Source organism: Eurosta solidaginis, chromosome 4 (assembly GCF_040869045.1).
Source record: "Eurosta solidaginis isolate ZX-2024a chromosome 4, ASM4086904v1, whole genome shotgun sequence".
NCBI classification, from domain to species: Eukaryota; Metazoa; Arthropoda; class Insecta; order Diptera; family Tephritidae; genus Eurosta; species Eurosta solidaginis.
The window spans coordinates 131,351,345-131,373,843 of NC_090322.1; the positions used below are offsets into that span (position 1 = coordinate 131,351,345).

The 22,499-nt window shown below is 38.9% G+C and overlaps 3 protein-coding genes and 1 pseudogene across 5 annotated transcripts in view; 1 reads left to right on the forward strand and 3 right to left on the reverse strand.

The window, feature by feature from the left end:
- LOC137250342 (protein phosphatase PTC7 homolog) overlaps positions 1-7,968 on the reverse strand; it is a 137,253-nt gene extending 129,285 nt beyond the window's left edge. Inside the window, exon 1 of one of the 3 annotated variants that reach the window (XM_067782964.1) lies at positions 7,236-7,961. In XM_067782964.1, coding sequence (XP_067639065.1) covers positions 7,236-7,476 — 241 coding nt within the window. In that variant the 5' untranslated portion in view covers positions 7,477-7,961. Of the gene's footprint in view, positions 1-7,235 lie in introns of all 3 variants that reach the window. The other 2 variants (XM_067782965.1, XM_067782963.1) reach the window with 2 other exon arrangements.
- Positions 1-22,499, forward strand: part of LOC137248677 (uncharacterized) — a 278,289-nt gene that overhangs the window by 253,492 nt on the left and 2,298 nt on the right. Inside the window, exons 3-5 of the mRNA XM_067779582.1 lie at positions 19,830-20,056; positions 20,117-20,325; positions 20,389-22,478. Coding sequence (XP_067635683.1) covers positions 19,830-20,056; positions 20,117-20,261 — 372 coding nt within the window. The 3' untranslated portion in view covers positions 20,262-20,325; positions 20,389-22,478. The remainder of the gene's footprint in view (positions 1-19,829; positions 20,057-20,116; positions 20,326-20,388; positions 22,479-22,499) is intronic.
- On the reverse strand, positions 8,941-13,169 carry LOC137250344 (uncharacterized). Its single transcript, XM_067782967.1, has 5 exons — positions 13,031-13,169; positions 12,289-12,739; positions 12,017-12,219; positions 10,327-10,494; positions 8,941-10,267 (listed from the first exon to the last, which is right to left on the reverse strand). The coding sequence occupies exons 2-4, from the start codon at positions 12,437-12,439 to the stop codon at positions 10,468-10,470; spliced, it is 381 nt and encodes a 126-aa protein (XP_067639068.1). The 5' UTR covers positions 12,440-12,739; positions 13,031-13,169; the 3' UTR covers positions 8,941-10,267; positions 10,327-10,467.
- On the reverse strand, positions 12,762-15,758 carry LOC137250343 (tRNA (guanine(26)-N(2))-dimethyltransferase-like; annotated as a pseudogene).

Here is a 22,499-nt window from a genome sequence, read left to right on the forward strand (position 1 = left end):
TGGATAGGTAAGAGTTTAACCTGTTACAGTATCCAGAACGAAGTTGAGCAAGTGACACGCGTTTCCCTGGGGAGTATGCGTTCCTCTTCTGCGAGTTCTGGATATTTTTCTTCAAGTACTGGATTCACCGGGCAATTCCCGACATAAAGGTCCGACGCCTGTCTATGGAGTTCACCAAGGACCTGCTTGTGTTTTTCCGCTTCATACGGCTGGGTTCTCAGGTGCCGTATTTCCTCAAAATGCTTACGGAGATGACTCCTTAGGCCCCTAGGCGGTGCTGGTTCGTCAATCAGATGTCTGTTGGGATGCCCAGGTTTCTGGGTATTCAACAGAAACTGTTTGGTCAGCATCTCATTTCTCTCCCTGATGGGGAGTATTTTCGCCTCATTATGCAGATGGTGTTCTGGGGACATAAGAAGACAGCCCGTGGCGATTCTGAGAGCAGTATTTTGGCAGGCCTGTAGTTTCTTCCAGTAGGTGGTTTTTAGGCTTGGCGACCATATGGGTGACGCGTAGCACGTAATCGGCTGGCTAATTGCTTTGTATGTGGTCAAGAGCGTTTCTTTATCTTTTCCCCAGGTACTGCCAGCAAGGGATTTGAGGATTTTATTACGGCTCTGAATTCTTGGAACAATTGCGGTTGCGTGCGCACCAAAATGTAGATCCTGATCAAACGTCACACCCAAGATTTTGGGGTGTCGGACAGTCGGTAGCGTAGTGCCATCGACGTGGATGTTCAATATGGTCGACATTTGGGGCGTCCATGTTGTAAATAAGGTCGCGGAAGATTTAGTCGGTGACAATGCCAGGTTTCGCGAGGCGAAAAAACTGGAGAGATCAGGGAGATAGCCGTTTATTTTATTGCATAGCTCATCGATCTTTGGGCCTGGGCCTGTGGCCATTATTGTGCAGTCATCGGCGTAGGAAACGATTGTGACTCCTTCCGGTGGTGAAGGTAGCTTAGATATGTAGAAATTAAACAAAAGCGGGGATAGGACACACACCCTGTGGCACCCCTTGTTTAATTCTCCTTTGTTTTGATGTTCCGTTTCTGAATTGCACCGATGCCTGCCGACCACCCAGATAATTTGCGGTCCACCTTTTAAGACATGGGAGAAGGGTAGACCCTTCCAGGTCTTGCAGTAACGAGCCATGGTTGACCGTATCAAACGCTTTTGATAGGTCTAACACTACGAGTACTGTTCTATGGTGGGGATATTGATTCAAACCGCAATTTATCTGGGTGCTAATGACATTTAGCGCGGAAGTAGTGCTATGGAGTTTTCTGAAGCCATGCTGATGAGGGGCTAGCTGCAAATGTGCTTGGAAATAAGGGAGCAAAATGGCTTCAAGCGTCTTTGCCACTGGCGATAGGAGAGATATCGGACGATATGACTCACCTACGTTAGCTGGTTTCCCAGGCTTTAGTAGCGGGACCACCTTGGCCATTTTCCATTTCTCGGGTATGACAAAGGTGGAAAGAGACAGGTTGAAGACATGCGCTAAATATTTGAAACCCTCTTTCCCTAGGTTTTTAAGCATCGGCATGGCTATGCCGTCTGGGCCTACTGCTTTGGATGGTTTAGCGCGACCAATGGCGTCCTCAACCTCTCTAGCGGTGATGGTAATTGGTGACGCACTGAGTTTGTGTTTATGTGCGTGTCTATTGGCTCTCCGTCTACCTTTGTCGACCGTAGAATGCATTATATATTGTCGGCAGAAAGCGCTCGCGCATTTTTTCGCATCCGACAGCACCTTATCGCCAAAGGCGATGGAAACTTTGTCTTTGTGCTTAGTCGGATTCGATAGGGAATTTACGGTGGACCAAAGTTTACCTACACCGGTAGAGAGGTTACAACCTCTTAGGTGCTCTTCCCATTTCGGCCGCTTGTGTTCGTCCACAAGCAATCTGATGCGTTGGTTTATATCCCTTATTTGGGGGTCGCCTGGATCAAGCTGTCTTATAAGGTCGCGTTCCCTCGCTAAGCTCGCGGCCTCCGCCGGGAAGTGGGGCCGGATTTCGGGAATTCTCCCGGCGGGAATGAAATGTGCCGAGGCGGATTCAATGACCTTACGGAAGGCACGCTCCGCTTGGCGGGCATCAGTCGGGATAGGGAGGGCAGCAAAGCTGATGTCTGTTGCAGATTTATATTCTTCCCAGTTTCCTTTTTTGAAGTTTATGAAAGTGCGTTTTTCGGTGACGATGAAGTCGGCGGTACGCTCGAACGAAATAAGTATGGGCAGGTGGTCGGATGTCAATGTTACCATCGGCTGCCAGTTTACGCAGTTTACGAGTTCTGCGCTCACGATTGAGATATCTGGCGAGCTATGAAAGCTTCCTACCATACGTGTGGGGGCGTCTCCGTTTATTGAGCAGAACGTCGTTTCGTCTATTTGATCCGCCAACATCTCACCCCTACTGTCCGCCCGCAAGTTTGAATGCCATAGGTCGTGATGGGCATTGAAATCGCCTAAGATAATGCGATTGTTGCCAGTGAGTAAGGCCTCGATATTAGGGCGGTATCCACTGGGGCAACAGGTGACAGGAGGGATGTAGATGTTGATGATTTCTAGATTTGCATCGCCTGACCGGACAGATAGGCCTTGACGTTCTAAGACATTGTCACTGCGGTCGATGCCATGATCAAATATATGATATTGCACAGAGTGGTGTATAATAAACGCGAGGCCGCCTCCATTTCCGCTCTCGCGGTCTTTCCTGTTGACATTATAACCAGAGCAAGTCTGCAATGCAGATCTTGCTGTGAGTTTAGTCTCTTGAATCGCAGCAATGCGGATGTTGTGCCGCTTCATGAAATCGACTATCTCCGTAATCTTCCCAGTTAGTCCATTACAGTTGAACTGCAGAATTCTGAAGTGCATGAGGGGTGACGCCGCCACTCTAGGGGTAAGTGAGGGGTGACTACGCCTAGGTTGTGGAAGGCCAGGACGCAATTGCTGTTGTGGCCTTGGGACTGGGCGCCCTTGGGCAAGCATTGGGGTACCCGGATGATTTGGGTTTGCGACCTGGCAACATGGCGCGATGAAACCCGTCGAGGGGTTGCCGTCGCGGAGACCAGAACATCTAGGAAAGTGGCACCACCCAAGGCAGTCGGTTCTATGTACCGGAGCGACTCGGGATTTTTCCCGACCAAGGACTGTCATTTCAGTGTGACCCCATTTAATTTGTTTCGTCCCTCCCACAAATTGTCATCCTCCCAGCAGCTCCTTGCAGCAGGACTGCTACATATTCTCTTACTCCGGGAAGGTATCGAACCCAATCCGGGTCCGTCTCCTGACCCCGGTCCTGAGAAATGGTTTTGCTGCATTTGCCAGAAAAGAATCTCTTTAGGACGGTCATACTCTGTTCAGTGTGTCTCGTGCAAGGGAAGGTTGCATCGGACAGGTTGTTCTGGGCTTGATCCCAAAACCCGACGTCCACGTAACTTTTATAAATCTTTTGTGGCTCCTTGCTGCTCACGCCCAAGGGCGTCCCGTAGTCTACGCCTAAGCGTATCCCCACTACCTTCCAGCAGCTTCGCTGCTCAGCAAGCCACAACAAGTACCCGCTGCTGCTCGCGCCCCACGGCGCCAACAACTCAAACAGCTGATACCACTCATAACTACTACCTTCGTAGTAGAGCTGGTAGCAATGCTGAGCATCAGCCCCTGCCCCCGTCTTCTTCTCCCCCCCTCTTTTCTGGCAGCAATCGTGCAGGTCAGGGAAACAGACTTAGTCCCTGCCTCCATTTGCACCGTCTGCCAGCACAGAATATATAGGTTTGCGACATCCGCTCACGATTCCTCTGTCGTGCCTGTGTGTCGAATCTTTGAGTTTAAAACTGTGTCGGAATATGATGTGGCTAGATGAGAGATTTACAATATAAAATCGAATGCAATTGGTGAGGACAACATACCAATTAAGTTCGTGAAATTAATTGCGCCTTACATTTTGCCAACCCTCACCCATATTCTGAATCACAGTATCACAACTTCATGCTTCCCTGATGGGTGGAAAGTTGCCACTGTTCGACCCATCGCCAAAACTAAGTCTGCATGTTGTCCCAGTGATTTTCGGCCAATAAGCATCTTGCCTGCTCTCTCAAAGGTCTTCGAGATATTGCTGTTCGAACAAATACTTGACCATATTAAAAAGTTTGCGCTCTTGTCCCCATATCAGTCAGGCTTCAGAGCTCGGCACAGTTGTTCCACGGCTATACTAAAAATTTTAGATGACATTAGAGGATCCTTCGACAAAAATCAACTGACTTTACTATGCTTACTTGACTTTTCAAAAGTGGTTGACTCGGTGAATTATGACTTGCTTTGTATGAAGCTAAACAACTACTTTGGTTTTAAGGATTCCGCAACGCGTCTTGTTGTTGTTGTTGTTGTAGCGATAAGGTTGCTCCCCGAAGGCTTTGGGGAGTGTTATCGATGTGATGGTCCTTTTCTGGATACAGATCCGGTACGCTCCGGTACCATAGCACCATTAAGGTTCTAGCCCGACCATCTCGGGAACGATTTATGTGGCCACATTATACCTTCATGCCATTCCCTCCCTCCCCACCCCCAAGTTCCATGAGGAGCTTGGGGTCGCCAGAGCCTCGTCTGTTAGTGAAAAAGGATTCGCCGCGGATAGGTGAGGTTGACAATTGGGTTTGGAGAAGCTATATATTGCGCTGGCAACCTGAAGGGTTGCGCTACACAGCCCCTTCAATCTGGTATTTTAGTCGCCTCTTACGACAGGCATACCTACCGCGGGTATATTCTGATCCGCTAACCCGCTGGGGGATTAGCAACGCGTCTCATGCGGAGCTATCTGACGGGTAGATCCCAGCGTGTCAAAATGGGCTCCGAAGCGTCTAGTCTAAAACCGTTACTCACTGGGGTACCGCAAGGATCTATTTTGGGGCCGCTACTATTCAGTATTTTTATTAACGATATTTTCTATGTATACCAGCATGTACACATGCATGCTTATGCTGACGATATACAGCTATATCTATCCGGGAATCATGCGGACACAGGTGATATATGCTCGAGGTTGAATAGGGACCTAACATCCATTTCTGACTGGGCGACGAAAAATGAACTATGCCTAAATAGTGATAAATCGTATGTGCTGCCCATAGCTAAAAAGCGAATAGATTTTCAAAATATACCACCTGTGTACATTGCCGACAAAAGCCTAAAACTAGTACCCAAAGTAACCAATCTTGGTTTCATTATCAGTACTACTTTAACTTGCAACGACCATGTGAACTCTGTTGTTAGTAAGGTGTATTATGTTCTGAGAAACCTGAGAATGTCTGCAACCTTTACCCCCGCTAACATTAGGAGAAAGATTGTCATGCAATTAATTATGCCGATAATTTGCTACTCTGAGCTAGTGTACACCAAGTTAAGTTCCCAGTGTGCACACAAAATTGATGTAGCATTCAACCATGTCACCCGTTATGTGTTCGGATTAAGTAAGTTTGACCACATATCTGGTTGGAGATCGCGTTTGTTGAGCTGTGAAATTTCGAATTACCTGAAAGCCAGAAACTGTATTTTTCTCTATCGACTCATTAGTTATAAAGAGCCAAGCTACTTATATGATAAGTTAGTTTTCCCCAGATCTGCCCGAATCAACGATTTAATAGTGCCAACTTATAACTATTTAACTTCGGCCCGGCTATTCTTTGTCAATGCTATTCGTACATGGAACTCTATTCCAGCACCTATTCGAAGTACTCTTAATAAAAGCAACTTTATAAATATTATTTATACTTATTTCAGCTAACGTAAATATGTATATCTGAGTTTTCGCTATCTACAATTACTAGTCAATGTGAATGAGCTTTCCCACTATGTTATTCTCAAAGTGTAATAATTTATTTATTTATTTATATATTAACTATAGATGCTAGTTTTAAATACAATTTTCCTATTAAATTTTTTATTTATAAATTTGAGTTTGTTATTAAGTTTGACATAGTTCGACTTATTTTATTATCTTTATTATTATAAGAGTTATTCATCTTGGTTGTACTATAAAAGATCCTAGATCTTATTGTACTAATATCTTGTCAATAAATACATACATACATAGGTCGCTTTCTATTCCTTTATGTACATTAACCTGGGTCGATTTGTATGAACGAAAGTTAACCGATATTACGCCATCGATTTTTCGATAGGATTTGGACTCAGGAAAAAAAAGTTCCACTACGCATACCCAAAACAATAAGTTTCGAGCCTGCAAAAAAAATGACGAAATGGTAAATTTTTCGACCCCAACACTCCCCAAAAACCCAAAAAATATCTTTTTTCTTGAAAAAACCGTTGTAAAAACGTTGGCGATAACAGTTTTTTGAAAAACATATTTTTTGGGTTTTGGGGAGTGTTTTGGTCGAAAAATTTACCCTTTCGTCTTTTTTTTGGCAGGCTCGAAAATTATTTTTTTGGGTATACGTAGTGGAACTTTTTTTCCTGAGCCCAAATCCTATCGAAAAATCAATGGCGCGATATCGGTTAAATAAAGCGACCCAGTCTAATGTACATATTATGTCTTCCAAATATGAGCCAAATTAGACCACAAATATGATTTTTTGAAATATTTCCATCCATGAGCCACCTATCGGAGTTTTTTTTTTCTTATTATTGCACTGTAATCGGGTCCTCAACTATGTTCCAAGTTTGAAGCTTATCGAGAGGTTACTTAAATTTTAATTACAAAATTTGTGCCGGCCAGCCTGTCAAGTCAAGCTAAATAAAACCGCTTAAAAAATAAAAATTACATGGAACGTTAACAGCATAACTATCCATTCATAAATATGTATGTATGGGTCAACGTTGATGTGAACAAATGCGTTTCAGCTAACGTAACATGTATGTAGGTACAAAGTTCAACATTATTGAAGTTATTTACTTTTGCTTTTAATTTTTATATATTTAAGTCATTGCATTATTTAATTTATGATTAGATATAATTTTGGCAGTTCAATTAATTTACTTTACCGCACAGATCATATTTATGTGGCGAACAACGTTAAGACCCTATACAACATCTACATTTGGATTGCTTTCTTTAGTTTGATGGCATGTGATAAACCTTGCTCATGTAATTATATATGAATTAACGACTTATTGTTGAACCTCTAATCTTCACTTTATTTAAGAGCAAAAAATGTTATAAAATCAAAATGGATTATGCAAATACCTAAAATATTTATACATTTTTATCTTACCTAGTACATCTGCATTAGTTGTCGACGTTTTAAACCATGAGTCTTCGCCGTATTTGCCCGGTTTGTATTTAGAGGTAAGGAAGTCTTTTGGAAAGCCACATACCACAGATACGAAGTGTGGACGTTGCTTTGAGGCATTACTAACATTCGCTGTAGCATTGCTGGTCGTTTCCAGTAGTGTTGAAAATCCACTACGCAATGCTCGCGAGATTACTCGCGTCGTCCAACTCAATGAATGCATAGATTGGTTCGTTCGTATTGTCGGATAACTTTTTAATCGCTTTAAGCCTCGTGTAATTGGATAGGATTTGGCTAAGCTCAAATTTTCACATTTGTAGAATTTGTCATACCCGTCACAGATCTCGTTTGCGTTATTTTAATATTTATTACCCCACAAAGTTTTAAAAATTACATGCATGCAAAATAGTGATCCGAGTATCGATTGCGCGTCACATTTCGTATACACAAGGATGAAAAACAATTTTCAACTGTCGCGCTGTCCACATTACATTACCATTTATGTAACCTTTTTTATTGTGCCATTAAGTAACATAGATATACAAAACTGACTTGGCAATTATCTAGGATGAGTCCAGTATACTTTTATCAAATACACAGCACGTTATAATCTCACAGCTTCCAAGGATAAAATTGTAAAAGGATTTCTTCACGAACTGCGCCTGAGACAAACATAGTGTACCTATACCAAGTGTGTTCACTAAGCGATAAACGTCAAAACTACAAACAGCTTCGCTCACCTGATGGAAATCTCAGGTCTAGAGTCGCATTTTTGGTCTCAACGACAACATTTTTGACTACCAATCGTATCGACTTTTTCAATTTTTCAATCATTCGGCGCACTCGGTAATGGTATCCATTTTGAATTCGCTGTCATTCCGAATCCAGCGAGTGGCTGTCAGAATGCTTGACAGATAAGTCAACACACTTGTACTTGTACACTATGGAGACAAACCCAGTGTCAAACCCATTGTAAATTTTACCAAGTAGCGCAACAGCTGATCGGTGAAAATTCGCACATTCCCAGCCACAGTTCTCGACTCACTTTCAAAAAAAAACTTTAGATTATTTAATTCAAATTTTAAAGTGAGATAATCCATATAAATTTATGTATCCAGAATATATATGGCGTTTTTGTTGTTATTAAAACAATAGTTTTATTTATATTAAAGCTTTTATCATTTTTTTTTAACTTTGAAAAAACTCCGAACACCATTCCTTCATTATATGACATTCGACTACCTAGTCCACTGCCTTCCACTCTCGCAACATAACCACTACTTAAGCTGCCAAACTATATAGTAAACAACTCTGCAAAAACGCTCCACGTAATTTTACTATTCATTTTACGGTCATTGTGACTTTCTGCAGCGGTTATATTCATTGTCATGTTTGCATGGGCGTGATGAACTTTTGTGACCAAATTTTCCGTTACGTTCCTATTAATGTGATCGTGCATCCGCTCCCACTTATAGGATGTGAGCATAGCACTGTGCTGCTCACACACGTCACAATACTCGTCAAATGGCGGTCATTTCACTCTACATTTTAGAGCCATTTAACAATCAATTTTACTGCGGTTTTACCATTTATATAACCGCCATATAACGTGAATTTTACCTGCAGATTTACTTTACCTGGAGCAGCCATATGAATAAAATATAAACCAAAAAAATTTAATTTTCAATATTTATTATTTCAATATTATTATATATGTACATGAAATTGGAACTTATATTAATCCAGTTCATATAAAACAGAAGAACTTTAATAATAAATAAACTCGCTTAATTGGTTTTTGTTTTCCAATCTCTTCTAAGCGAGCAAAAAAATAATATTAAGCTTTAGAAAAAACTCCAATTATTTGAATAATCTACAACTTAAAGCTTAGTAGAAATTCAGATCAAGAATATTCAAAGGTGTCGTGGATCCGATTGCTGTCGTAATTGAAGAACTTAAAAAGGTACGACTATTAATTGAGTCAGACTTTAGATATTCAGATTAGATTTACTCTTTTTTTTTTCAGATCAAGAATATTCAAAGGTGTCGTGGAATCCGATTGCTGTCGTAATTGAATTTGAAAGTAATAAAGTAAAGTAAAATATGAATTTAAAAATGTAGGACTAGTAATTGAATCAGACTTATTATTGTTCTAAATCTAATCATTCAAGCAATAATTCTGCAACCCATAGCAGAAGTATTGATTGGTTTCAAATCTAATTCCGACAGCAATCGTATCACATCCCTTATTATATATGTACCTGATATTGCAACATAAATTAATACAATTGATATAAAGAAAAGTAAGTACTTTAATAATAACATAAACTCTCTTAATTGGTTTTTGTTTTCCAATTGAAATCTTTTCTAAGCGAGCAGAAAATAATTTTAAGCTTTAGAAAAAACTCCAATTATTTGAATAACCTACAACTTAAAGCTTAGTAGAAATTCAGATTAGGTTTACTCTTTTTTCAGATCAAGAATATTCAAAGGTGTCGTAGAATCCGGTTGCTGTCGTAATTGATGAATTTAAAAATGTACGACTTGTAATTAAGTCAGACTTATTATTGTTCTAAATCTAATTATTCAAGCAATAATTCTACAACCCTTAGCAGGAGTATTGATTGGTTTCAAATCTAATTCCGACAGCAATCGTATCACATCCCTTATTATATATGTACGTGATATTGCAACTTAAATTAATACTGTTGATATAAAGAAAAGTAAATACTTTAATAATAAATAAACTCTCTTAATTGGTTTTTGTTTTCCAATTGAAAGCTTTTCCTGTGCAAGCACATCGCTAACCTGTGTTGACAAAAGATATGATTATACTGTCTTCGATAGATAGTCGGACGAGCCGTTACTCGACGAAGTAGAGATGACCGTTGTGTCGGTGGCAGCTGTTACAACAGCAGTTTCTAACTTTACACCATCCGTACAGTGTGATGAATGCTTCACTGCCTTTTCCAATTGCTTGGCGCCAGCAATTTTTGCTGTTTTTAAAGCTTTAGCTGTAATGCAAATATATAGATGGGTTAAAGTGCTTTTCGTATGTTATTTAACAACTCACCCTATACCATCATCACAGCCTCCTCATCGATTTTGAATTTGTGTACTGTTTCAGTATTCAGACCCAGTTCGTTTGATGCAATATTTTCGATTTGATGAATATGTATACTATCCGTTAGGCAGACAATTAGGTGCGTTCGATTCATTCATATACTGTGGGTATTTGAGCCTTAGACGCAATTGATATATTGTAACATCTGTAAACAGTTGGGTTTCTCTGCTGTCACCATCACCACTAGAGAGCTATTGAAGAAACGCTCGACCAAGATATGTTGCGATTTACGCGCATAGATTTTTTCCACCTTGTCACAGTTATTGATGGAGAAAATGCGAAAGCCATATTTACCATCCAATACGGAAATGGAACTGTGGAGGAAGAAACATTTTATAAAATTTAATAAAATCAATAAATGATAATTGTGTTAAAATGGGGTAAAGTGTCGTATGTTAAAGTATAGCGAAGTTTGAATATGTCTCATTATTCATTCTTAGAAACATGTACGAAGGTACCTCGTAAGATATTAAAAATCCTCAACGCTTTTTTGCAATAACTTAAAAAAAACTCATATTCATCAAATTTCTGTTTAACTCCTACATATCAATAACTACCTTTACCACCAGAAGGAGTCACTATTGCTTCTACACCTATGCTATTGTTTCCTACACCGTTGAGCGTTGTAATAAAATAAACAGCTATCTCCCCAATCTCTCCAGTTTTGTCGCCTCGCGAAACCTGATATTGTAACCAACCATCTCATCGGTGATCTTATTTAAAACATGGCCGCGCCAAATGTCGACCATATGACATTACCCTGCCGACTGTCTTACACCTTAAAATTTTGGGTGTGACTTTCATCAGGATCTACATTTTGGTAAGCACGCAGCCGCAATTGTTCCGAGAATTCAGAGCCGTACCAAATTCCTCAAATCCCTCGCTGGCAGTACCTGGGGAAAGGATAAAGAAACGCTCATGACTACACACAAAGCAATTAGCCAGCCGATTAAGTGCTATGCGTCACCCATATGGTCGCCAAGCCTAAAAATTACCCACTGGAAGAAGCTACAGGCCTGCCAAAATACTGCTCTCAGAATTGCCACGGGCTGTCTTCTTATGTCCCCAGAACACCATCTGCATAATGAGGCGAGAATACTCCCCATCAGGGAGAGAAACGAGATGCTGACCAAACAGTTCCTGTTGAATACCCAGAAACCTGAGCATCCCAACAGACATCTGATTGGTCAACCAGCACCGCCTAGGGGCCTAAGGAGTCATCTCCGTAAGCATTTTGAGGAAATACGGCTCCTGAGAACCCAGCCGTATGAAGCGAAAAAACACAAGCAGGTCCTTGGTGAACTCCATAAACAAGCGTCGGACCTTTATGCTAGGAATTGCCCGGTGAATCCAGTACTCAAAGAAAAGTATCCAAACCTCGCGGAAGAGGAACGCATACTCCCAGAGAAAAGCGAGTCACTCTAGCTCAACTTCGTTCTGGATACTGTAAGAGGTTAAACTCTTACCTATCCAGAATCAACCCCGACATACAAAATGTATGCCCCGCTTGCAATGTGTCACCACATGACACCAACTTTTGAAAGCTTATGTGTGATGATGCATCATCACCACCCAAAGAACTATTAGACTGATCTTCGCAATTTTCCTCTAGTATAGTAGATGGTCTGAGAAGTCTCACCATTTTCAAAGGTGAAGTTTGTAAAGTGGTATCGCCCACTATTGTGGAGTCCCACATTTTAGATGGCGCTTCAATATCTTCTAGGAGTGTTACATTAATACTTTTTAAAGGAGTTTCATTATCCAATTGATGCTGCTCCTGTACGCATAAGTCATGCAATAGACGTTGCAGTGATTGTGCTTCTTCATATATTTCTTGTAGTTCTAAGATTATATTATTAAATTTATACCACGCAATCTTATCAACTTTCAATATGTTGTATATTCACTTACCTTGTTTACAAGGGATTTTAAAATAGTTTCCATCGGCGCTGCGCTTTTTAGCATCTTCTTTAACCATATCCTTGTTCTCGCTATGTATGTACTTAAATAGTGTGCTGTCAGGATCGGATGCTGTTTTATCACACATTTTTTCCAAACCCATAAAACTTTCATCAGACGTACGTTGCTATTGGCATTCGAATATAGTTTCGTCACAAGATGCCTTAGTTGAAAAATTATAAGGAATCCTCTTTATAGTGTTTGCATTGTTGGATTTATTTTCATCCTCCATTTCAAATATTTTGTTCATTGCATTTCCGCTAACAGCAACGTTACTTTCGTGTTGATCCCATTCGATACACGAGGAGCTGCGCGTGCTTCTAGCAAAGTTTATAGATCCTCCTCTAAATCCAAGCTAAAGCGTTGGCAAGATACCGGCTCTTTAGCAGGCGTTGTAGCCTTTCTAAATGTGTTCGTGAATCGAGAAAAAAATGTTGAAGATATTGTTTGTATTAATTTTTAATAATAGGTATATATTACCATGCTAAAGTGATTTATCTTTTTAAAAGTAAAGTAATAAAGTTATACAAGCTAGTAGCTACTTTTTAGCAAAGATTTGGAAAAATTTCAAATTCTTATATAGTAAAGTAAGCCAATTTACTCTACAGTATTTAAAACATCCATCTCCATGCTCACTCGAATGGCTCATCATAAACAAGCATACAATTTTAATGATATATTTATAAGCATTTACCGTTGCATGACAAGTAATTTCTTGACTTTTGCACGCCAAGCTTTATTTGCTTGAAATTTTTCCAATCCAGACATTTGTATTCAGGAAAATTGAAAAAGAGCAACAAACATCCAAGTTATATTTTGTTGAACCACAGCAGACAAGGCGCGGTAATCTTCCAGGGTTTTCGTTACGAAATATCTTTTCCAGATAAGCTTATACCACTTGAGCACGTTACGTTGTGTTATTATTTTATCCAATAGTTTCTTAATGGTTGCCCCATCATTTGAAATTGTGGCCTTACCACTGGAATCAACAATATGCTTGTCCATATTACGTGAACCCAATGTAGTGCGTACAGCGTCCACAATTGAATGCGAGGTATTGATGTTGGATATGATGAATATTTTTTACATAAAAACTCATGTACCCAATACAAGTTCAGGCATACCGCCGATAACACACCTTTTAAACGACGTTGTGTGTCCAAATCACTTAGCGGTTTTTCTTCTATGATTTGTAGCAATTCTTCAACAAACGTTGGATCATGTATGGGATGCGACCAAAGTGGACCGCCCATCTATATTTGGGAATATAAGAAACAATTTGGTGTGAACAATTGGTGCCAGTTAACCCTCTGAAAAAGCGACTGACGCGCCTTTTTGAACGGACATAACTGTTTAAACGGTTAAGCACCAATTAAGTAAGAAGGAAATAATTTGATTTATTCGAGTTTAAATACTTAAGTGGGATAGTTGAAACTTACATGATGTTTATCACCGCAATGCGTATTAACATTTGGTCCAGTTGGTATACCGAATTATACTTCCGCATTGCCTTTATCTGAGATCTTGCTTTTTACAATACCCATAGGCTCTAGCGTATAGGTATCACAACCAGTGCATTGAAATACCATTCATTGTTTGCTGTGTTCATAATATAAAGATATGGTAAGTAATTGGATTGTGGTAAAAGGCCAAAATGCTGTATACCAACCTCATGCTATATTTACACTTCGCTTGACTACTATGCATACGCACAAATACGCGTATATAAAAATTGGCAGAAATGCTCAAAAGTGGCTCAATATATTTTCCATAACGATTAGAGTGCGTTTCAATGCAATGCAATAGTATACGCAATCCCATCTCATGGCAGCATTTCATACGCAAAGGCACAGAACTATATTTGGCATTGCAGGCTTCAGGCGTATTGCCTGCCAGCACAGCCATATCATTCGCAGTTACAAGTAATGAACCCCCACTCGTCAGTGATTGTATAGCGCCATCCAGAAAGCGATTCGGACAACCATAAGGATTTAGGTCTATAACATCGAAACGCTTCTCATATGAAGTTGAAAGGTACATGAGAGTCCTATTGCGAATTTTATTATTGATTATTACAGTTAAATCACTAGCTATTGATTCGTATATCAAACCTACATTGCATCCCCTTCGCTTGGCACAATTAAATGTTCCACTCCATTGTGTCGCATATTTACGCTAATGGAATCTACTGCCACCTTAGATAGATCATTTGCAACAATTTCACGCACGCCTGCTACTTCTTTTGCATAACTTATGCTACGTAAACCTGTTGCAGCAAGCGTTTCCAATATTCGCAGTCCATCGTCGTATTTTACACCACCAGCCGTGTTTCTTGTCATTAGCATTGCTTGCTTTCCTTTGTATTTTGTGGATTTTTATGCGTCGCCGCTTCCCGCTCTCTTATCAACCACTTTGAGTATACATTAAGTACTGAAATACTTAAATCACGATTAAATTCTTGTACTGGATTGTAGAATACGGCCCCGCCGGCAATAATTTCTGTAGTGCTTTCTTTGATCACATGTTCGGGTGCTTTGTCGTTCGTAGCGATCTGTTAATTCATAAAATTTAGGGCGATTTTGTTAATAACGCGAAACATATATTTACCTTATTTTCAGATATTTCCTCAACTTCCATTTTGGCTTTAAACTGCTGTGCATCCAAGTTTTTGTTATCAGCTGTTCGGTGGTAGCATACGCTGGCTGCTGCTTTCGTTGAACAGTGAATCGTGGAAACTGTTTCAAAAGAGAAAATATTTAAGCATTAAAGATGCACAACACTGTTTTTTTATAAATCAACGATGATAGCCAGCCTTGGGAGGTTGTTGCTGCTGCTATCGTGGCCTTGCATTACCCGGTTCCTGTTGTGGTATATGCCTTGGTATAACTGGATGTGGCGTCATTGCCCCACCTGGTCCAGTTGATGCGGACAACGAACAACAACTACCACGACCTACACTGTTTGGGTTCACTTTGCTGCTGCAAACACACCTCCGTCACAATAATTAATGGAGACCATGGAGGGGTATCTCAACAAGAGAGGCTATTTTATTGCACACATAGCCGTTTTTTTACACCGAATTTTCTAATCTTTTTTTTCAATTTTGGATAATAAATCTTAATGGTAACAAGAATTTTTTTCTTGTATGTGTGTGGAAATCAAAATTTACTATTCTGCATTAGAATTGCTCACGATTATTTATACTATGCAATTACATATTTCACTTTCTTTCTTTATAAACATGCACACATTGATATGAGTTTTTTTTGCTAAAACACACTTTAGTAGACCAAGAAATATTAAAGAATGCGTATATTAATTTCTGCAAAATGTAAATCACACAAATTGAAAAAATTTTCCACTTTTCTGCAGAATTAGAAATGGCGCAAAAATGACGTATTTTGTTATCCCTATGAAAATAATAGGTGCGAGAGAGCACGATACATTGTGGGAAAGCAAAATTTGTCAGCATGCTATTTCATTTGCACAATTTTTCATTCCAAATTGTCACCCCTGTCAATAATTCGTGTGGCTGTGTGCGTTTTTGGTCACACGATTTTTGCAGGGAATGGTCAAACTATTGTGGAACTCAGTGGAACCTGCGTGGAACTGGCGTTTGACACTGAGCGAAACGTCAAAATTACCGTGGTTGCTGTCGTGGAAAGCGACGCAGGAAAACAAAAAAGGGAGCGTATTATCAGATATGGGTTGCTGTGATGGTAAATTTTTGTGAACGAATTTAGTATGAAAATCTTGGCACCTATATGGGTCCTACAGAAAATTATACAAAAGTCTTGAATTGGGGTATCTGAGGACGCGTAGTTATTCCAGTATTAAGAATACAAACACGGGTGCTAAGTTTTTCTGCCCGTTCAAAAGTTCTCCGCGAAAAACAGTTTGAAACCGAGGTCGACTGCAATAACCCGTCCAAAAATGTAGAAAGAGAAATGAAAAGACGCGTTTTGTCCTTTTATCAATAGTCTAAAGGCACAAAGGTATTCGAATTATTGGAAGCGAGCAAAAACACGTCTATTAAAACTTCCCCCAACGGTTTTGGTCATGTTTTGAAAGTAAATAAGGATATTTCTTTGTAATTTTACAATAAAAATTTTACGCAGTTTTCGTTAGCTGCTACTACACTTTTCTTGGACCTAAGAAGTACAACATGGCCAAATAACTTCCACAAAAAAAACGAACGAGAACAAGCATTTTATCATGTGAGCGTTCTGCTGTGCGTTCTGCTACATATCCTACTTGTAGACCTGCGGTATGAACATCATGGTTTACTATATAGTTTGGCAGTTTAAATAGAGCTTATGTTGCGAATCATGGTTCAACTATATACAGGTTGGCTCATCTGTAAAGCAACAAAATATGTCTGTTCAAATTGTCAAAATCTGTGTATTGGTGTTGGTGCGAATGGTATGGAATCATGCCCTACAAAAATCGTTGGATCATGTGGTCCACTGGAGTACTTACCATTGTAGTCCACTGTAATGCAGCAATGGACCAACTCCTGTTTATACACGAACATATTGTAAGCCGATCATTGCTCGTTTTTAACGATTGTAATCACTACACGATGTTTACTGGTCTGTGGGTACTCCATGGATTACTCTGATGTAATGCGGAGCTGGAGTATATTTTATATGAATTGTGGTTAATTTTGGAGCACTCGGTTGGTCCATAGCGAGTACTCCATACATGCATGCATGGACTACTCGCGATTTTTGCAGGGTGGTTCAATTATGTACAGGTTGGCTCATCTCATCAGCTGATTTTATTTATGTCATTGCATGGTCGAAGGGATTGTCAAAAGGAGATGGCAAACTCAAAATGAAACCAACACATTGGCAACATTTTACTTACACATACAAAAACTGCTAAGTTTTATGTTTCCATTCCATACCATTCGCACCAACACCAATACACAGATTTTGACAATTTGAACAGACATATTTTGTTGCTTTACAGATGAGCCAACCTGTATTTAGTTGAACCATGGTATGGAATGGAAATATAAAACTTAGCAGTTTTTGTATGTGTAAGTAAAATGTTGCCAATGGGTTGGTTTCATTTTGAGTTTGCCATCTCCTTTTGACAATCCCTTCGACCATGCAATGACATAAATAAAATCATCTGATGAGATGAGCCAACCTGTACATAATTGAACCATGGTTGCGAATAGAGTGGAAGTCAGTGCCCTGCAAAAATCGTGTGACCAAAAACGCACACAGCCACACGAATTTTTGACAGGGGTGACGATTTGGAATGAAAAATTGTGCAAATGAAATATCATGCTGACAAATTTTGCTTTCCCACAATGTATCATGCTCTCTCGCACCTGTTATTTTTATAGGGATAGCAAAATACGTCATTTTTGCTTGCAAAAAAATCCGCCATTTCTAATTCAGCAGAGACAGCAAAACATTTGGTGGTGGAAAATTTTTTCAATTTTGAGAGTTTTAAGTGGAATATCTCCGGAAAGATTTAAAATTAAGAGGGAGTTCTCCAGATCACAAATATATATATTTAAAGTGCGCAAACTTATAATTTAAAAGTTATTTGGTGTTAAAGTTTGCAAATTTCTATACAAATTTTATATGTGTATACGTATATATATGTGGCAGCACAGCTTTGTAATGTGATCAATAAAATGTGCATGTTGCTACAAAAGCGCGATTGATTTAATAAAAACATTTATAATAAGTAAAAACAATGCAAAAAAAAATGAAATATACAAAAAGGCAATATAAGTTTATCGTTGCCAATTTATATAGATATGTATGTGGATTAAGGTTTTGAAAGATGTGTAAATTTACCCCGAACTCGGGGGGTGCTATTCTAAAATTTTCCCAAAGTCTTTAATATACAATGATTTTTGCTGCATATTTCGACAAAAACTTTTGTTTAGATTTTTGTGCTCATCGAAAGAATTCACAATTATATAGCACCATGCCGCGAATTATGATAAAAGGTGGTGTGTGGAGAAACACTGAGGTAAGCATTTGACGCGACTGGTTACTCTTGGCTGTTTATTAACTAAATTGATAGCTTTCAGGATGAAATCCTCAAAGCAGCTGTAATGAAATATGGCAAAAACCAGTGGTCACGTATTGCATCACTGCTGCACCGCAAATTTGCCAAGCAATGTAAGGCACGCTGGTACGAATGGCTTGATCCCAGCATAAAGAAGACAGAATGGTCACGGGAGGAGGATGAAAAGTTTTTGCATTTTGTCAAATTAATGCCAACACAATGGCGTACCATTGCGCCGATTATTTCAGAGGGTTAACTGGCACCATTTGTTCACACCAAATTGTTAGGTACAGGATTCGCCACGGGTAGGTGAGGTTGGCAATCACAACCCCTTGAACATAGTACAGGTCTACAAGTAGGATATGTAGAAGGACGCACATACACAGCCACGCTCACCTGATAAAATGCTTGTTGTTGTTCGTTTTTTTTGTGTATGCTATTTGGCACTGTTGTACTTCTTAGGAACAAAAAAAATTTAGTAGTTGCTATCGAAAACTGCTTAAAATTTTTATTGTTATATTACAAAGAAATATACTTATTTACTTTCAAACGAGCACTTAATTACATCTTTCTTTAATATCCATATATTTTGGACAATTTTATTTAACAAATTGTGATACTTTATTACCGGGGAAGATTGCTAAAACACGACCAAAACCGTCGGGGGAGGTATTAATAGACGCGTTTTTGCCTCGCTTCCAATAATTCGAATAATTTTCCGCCTTTGGACTATTGATAACAGGACAAAACGCGTATTTTCATTTTTTTTTTCCGCTTTTATGGACGGGTTATTGCAGTCGACCTCGGTTTCAAACTGTTTTTCGCGGAGAACTTTTGAACGGGTAGAAAAACTTAACTCCCGTGTTTGTATTCTTAATACTGGAATAACTACGCGTCCTCAGATACCCCAATTGAAGACTTTTTTATAATTTTCTGAAGGACCCATATGGGTGCACTTAAAATTTCCCACTAAATTCGTTCAAAAAAATTTACCACCACAGCAACCCATATCTAATATTCCGATCCTTTTTTTGCTTCCCTGTGTCGCTTTCGACGAAGCAACCCCGGTAATTTTTACACTTCGTTCAGTGTCAAAACTCATGTTCCACTGGGTTCCACGCTAGTTTGACACTGACCGAAGTGTCAAACTGCCGTGTGTTAGAAAGGGAAAGAAATTGTTTCCCTCTCATACATATCATACTTGTAAACCTGTACAATGCCCTTGAATCATTTTGGTCGGCAGGTATGCCGCGGATATATTCTTGGCACTTGTTATTGATGGCTTTTATGATGCCACCAACACAACCTGGACAGACGCCAATGCTCAGTCAACCACCCAAGCTGGGTCAACCCCAAATACCCGGACACGTCCGGACGTCCTGGTTATAATGTATGCTAATACAATTAATAATTTACAAATTTGCTGATGATTATTTTTGTGTTATTTTCTTTAGCAGCCACCTGCACCTGTTACTGGTAAATATCAACAGCCACAACAGTATGATCAAACCCAACGCCGTTTAGATCCCGATCAGATGCCAAATCCGATAAGGGTCATCATTGAAAATCAAAATAGCGCTGGTGGTGCTTTTATTACTAATGAACAGGGTTTATTACCACCATTGGTGACCACAAAATATGTGGTAGAAGATCAGGGTAACTCCTCGCCACGTTACATTAGGTATCGATAATCGAAATTAATGTTTTGTTTGGCAATTACATTGATCTTTCTTCTTTGCAGGTCGTCATTGTATTACATACCTGCAACAGCTGATTTATTAAAAACAACAGCTTTGTTCATTACACTTACCATCTCACCAATGGCACGCACGGTTGAGAGTGAATATCATAGTGTACCTATACCAAGTGTGTCAACTAAGCGATAAACGTCAAAACTACAAACAGCCTCGCTCATCTGATGCAAATCTCAGGTCTAGAGTTTCATTTTTGGTACGTAAGAGTACTTCAAGCTGAGTTGCATTTAATAGTTAAATAAAACTGTACTATTTACAGATGTAATAGTAGCATATATTTCCGCGGAAATAAGAATACTAGATTTGTAGCCTGCAACAATGCGGAAACATACGGAAAGCAAAATTTATTTAAATTAGAGTCAAAATATAAAGCGCCACACGTGTAACATGGAAAAATTTCACTTCTAAGGCTGTTTACACAAATGCATAAGGGCAAAATTATATAAAACGCTTTGGTCACTTCAAAAGCATATATGACACTACTTTATTTTTGCTTGGATTTCAAGCTAAAAAAACTAACGAAACTTTATCGGAACTTCAAAACACAAAAAAAAATTTCTATCATGAAAAAGCGAGGCCACTATTCCCCCATAATTAGCGAGTTTGTCATGTTTTTGTTTATGTTTTACATTTTATTTTTACATTAACATTTTTAACAATAAAACAATGCAAATAACACGCGCAAATTATTTCTTCCTCTAATGGTTCACTTTTTTCAAAAGAAACTTGATTCTAATTGTGTTTTTATGCACCAAATTTTCAAACTAAAAAAAAAAACTTTCATTTGTCTGAAAAAAATAAAGAAAAAACGGCCGAATGTCAAAAAAACCTATCGAAAAACAAACTGGCTCGTTTGTTTTTAATGAAAGGTTGTATTTTTCTTGTATTTCGTTAGTTTTTTGAAATATAGTTTAGCGTAGGCACGCAACCAAAGCATTTATGTAAATTTTTCGATACTTCGCCCGACAGATGAATTAATGAATGCAACACAACCAAAGCATCTGTTTAAATCCGCCTTAATTTTTGTAGATGTGAAAGCCTCCTGCAAATATAATGGTGCTGTAATTGCAAACAAATCAAACTCCTATATGACGCTACTTTATTTTCTATGTATTTTTCTTGTATTTTCTCTTATATTTTTTGTCGAGGGAGCCAATAAGGTTTCAATACTGGTGAAAGTATGTGAACTATATTTGAAAAAACTAACGAAATACAAGAAAAATTCAACGTAGTTCATTAAAAACAAACAAGCCAGTTTGTATTGCGATAGGGGTTTTTGACATTAGGCAGTTTTTTCTTTATTTTTTCTGACAAATGAAAATTTCGTTTTTAGTTTCAAAATTTTGTGCATAAAAACACAATTAAATTCAAAGTGTAAATTGTGTGTGCAAATGAGTTTTCAATAAGTGTACATTTTTCAGTTTTCATAGTGAACTTGGGTACAGAAATTCAAATTAAAAAGTTTTTCACAATAATTTGAAAAACTCTACGTTTTCTCTGCTTTTTACAATTAAAGGAGTTACCCTCCGTAATAAATTAAACTTTTAATGAAAATCAATAACTCTGAACTGAACACTTTTCGCAGTGATATAAAATTAAAATGCTGTGGAACAGGAGCAACACTTTTGTGACTACATAAACCCTGTTTCAATCTTTTACGTCTCTGCACAGAACCCTAATTGACCTTTTTCAACCGAAACAACAATGGCAACCCAGATTTTCCCGTTATGCCCACTTAAGCGAGTGCCTGTCAGAAAGAAGTCAACACACTTGTACTTGTACACTATGGTGAATATGAGCCACACATTGTAAATTTTGGTGAATTGGGTGCAATTAGATGTAAAGCTGTAAACACAATGCCGAGCGACGACGATATACGCCGCGTCGGGCGATGACATTTTTCAAATTTACGTTCAGATATCCAGTTAAACACAATAGACAGCGGCGGAAAATAATTTCTTATATTAGTGACCATTTCTTGTGGGAAATGAATTCAATTTAAAGTCAGCATTAGCAGTATATACAAAAAATGAGAAACAGAGGGCGTTTGTTGAAAATTTTTAAAATTATAAACATCATTTTTGTAATGGTGAATATATATCGCGAGGTGTGCCAGCAGTTGAAGCGGCGATGGTGGGTGCGGCCAGTTAATCGTACAAGGAAGGCTCTGAGCTTCCACGAAACTTCCTTCGCACAGTTGAAACTCTAAGATGAAGAACATTTCTTCATGGCAACACGTATGAATGTTGCAAAGTTTAATGCGCTACTGAATTTGTTACGAGAGCGACTTCAACGTTTTTCCATAAGAGAACCAATAAGTGAAGAAATCCGTTTGGGTATCACTTTGATGTAAGTAATTTTATAAACTAC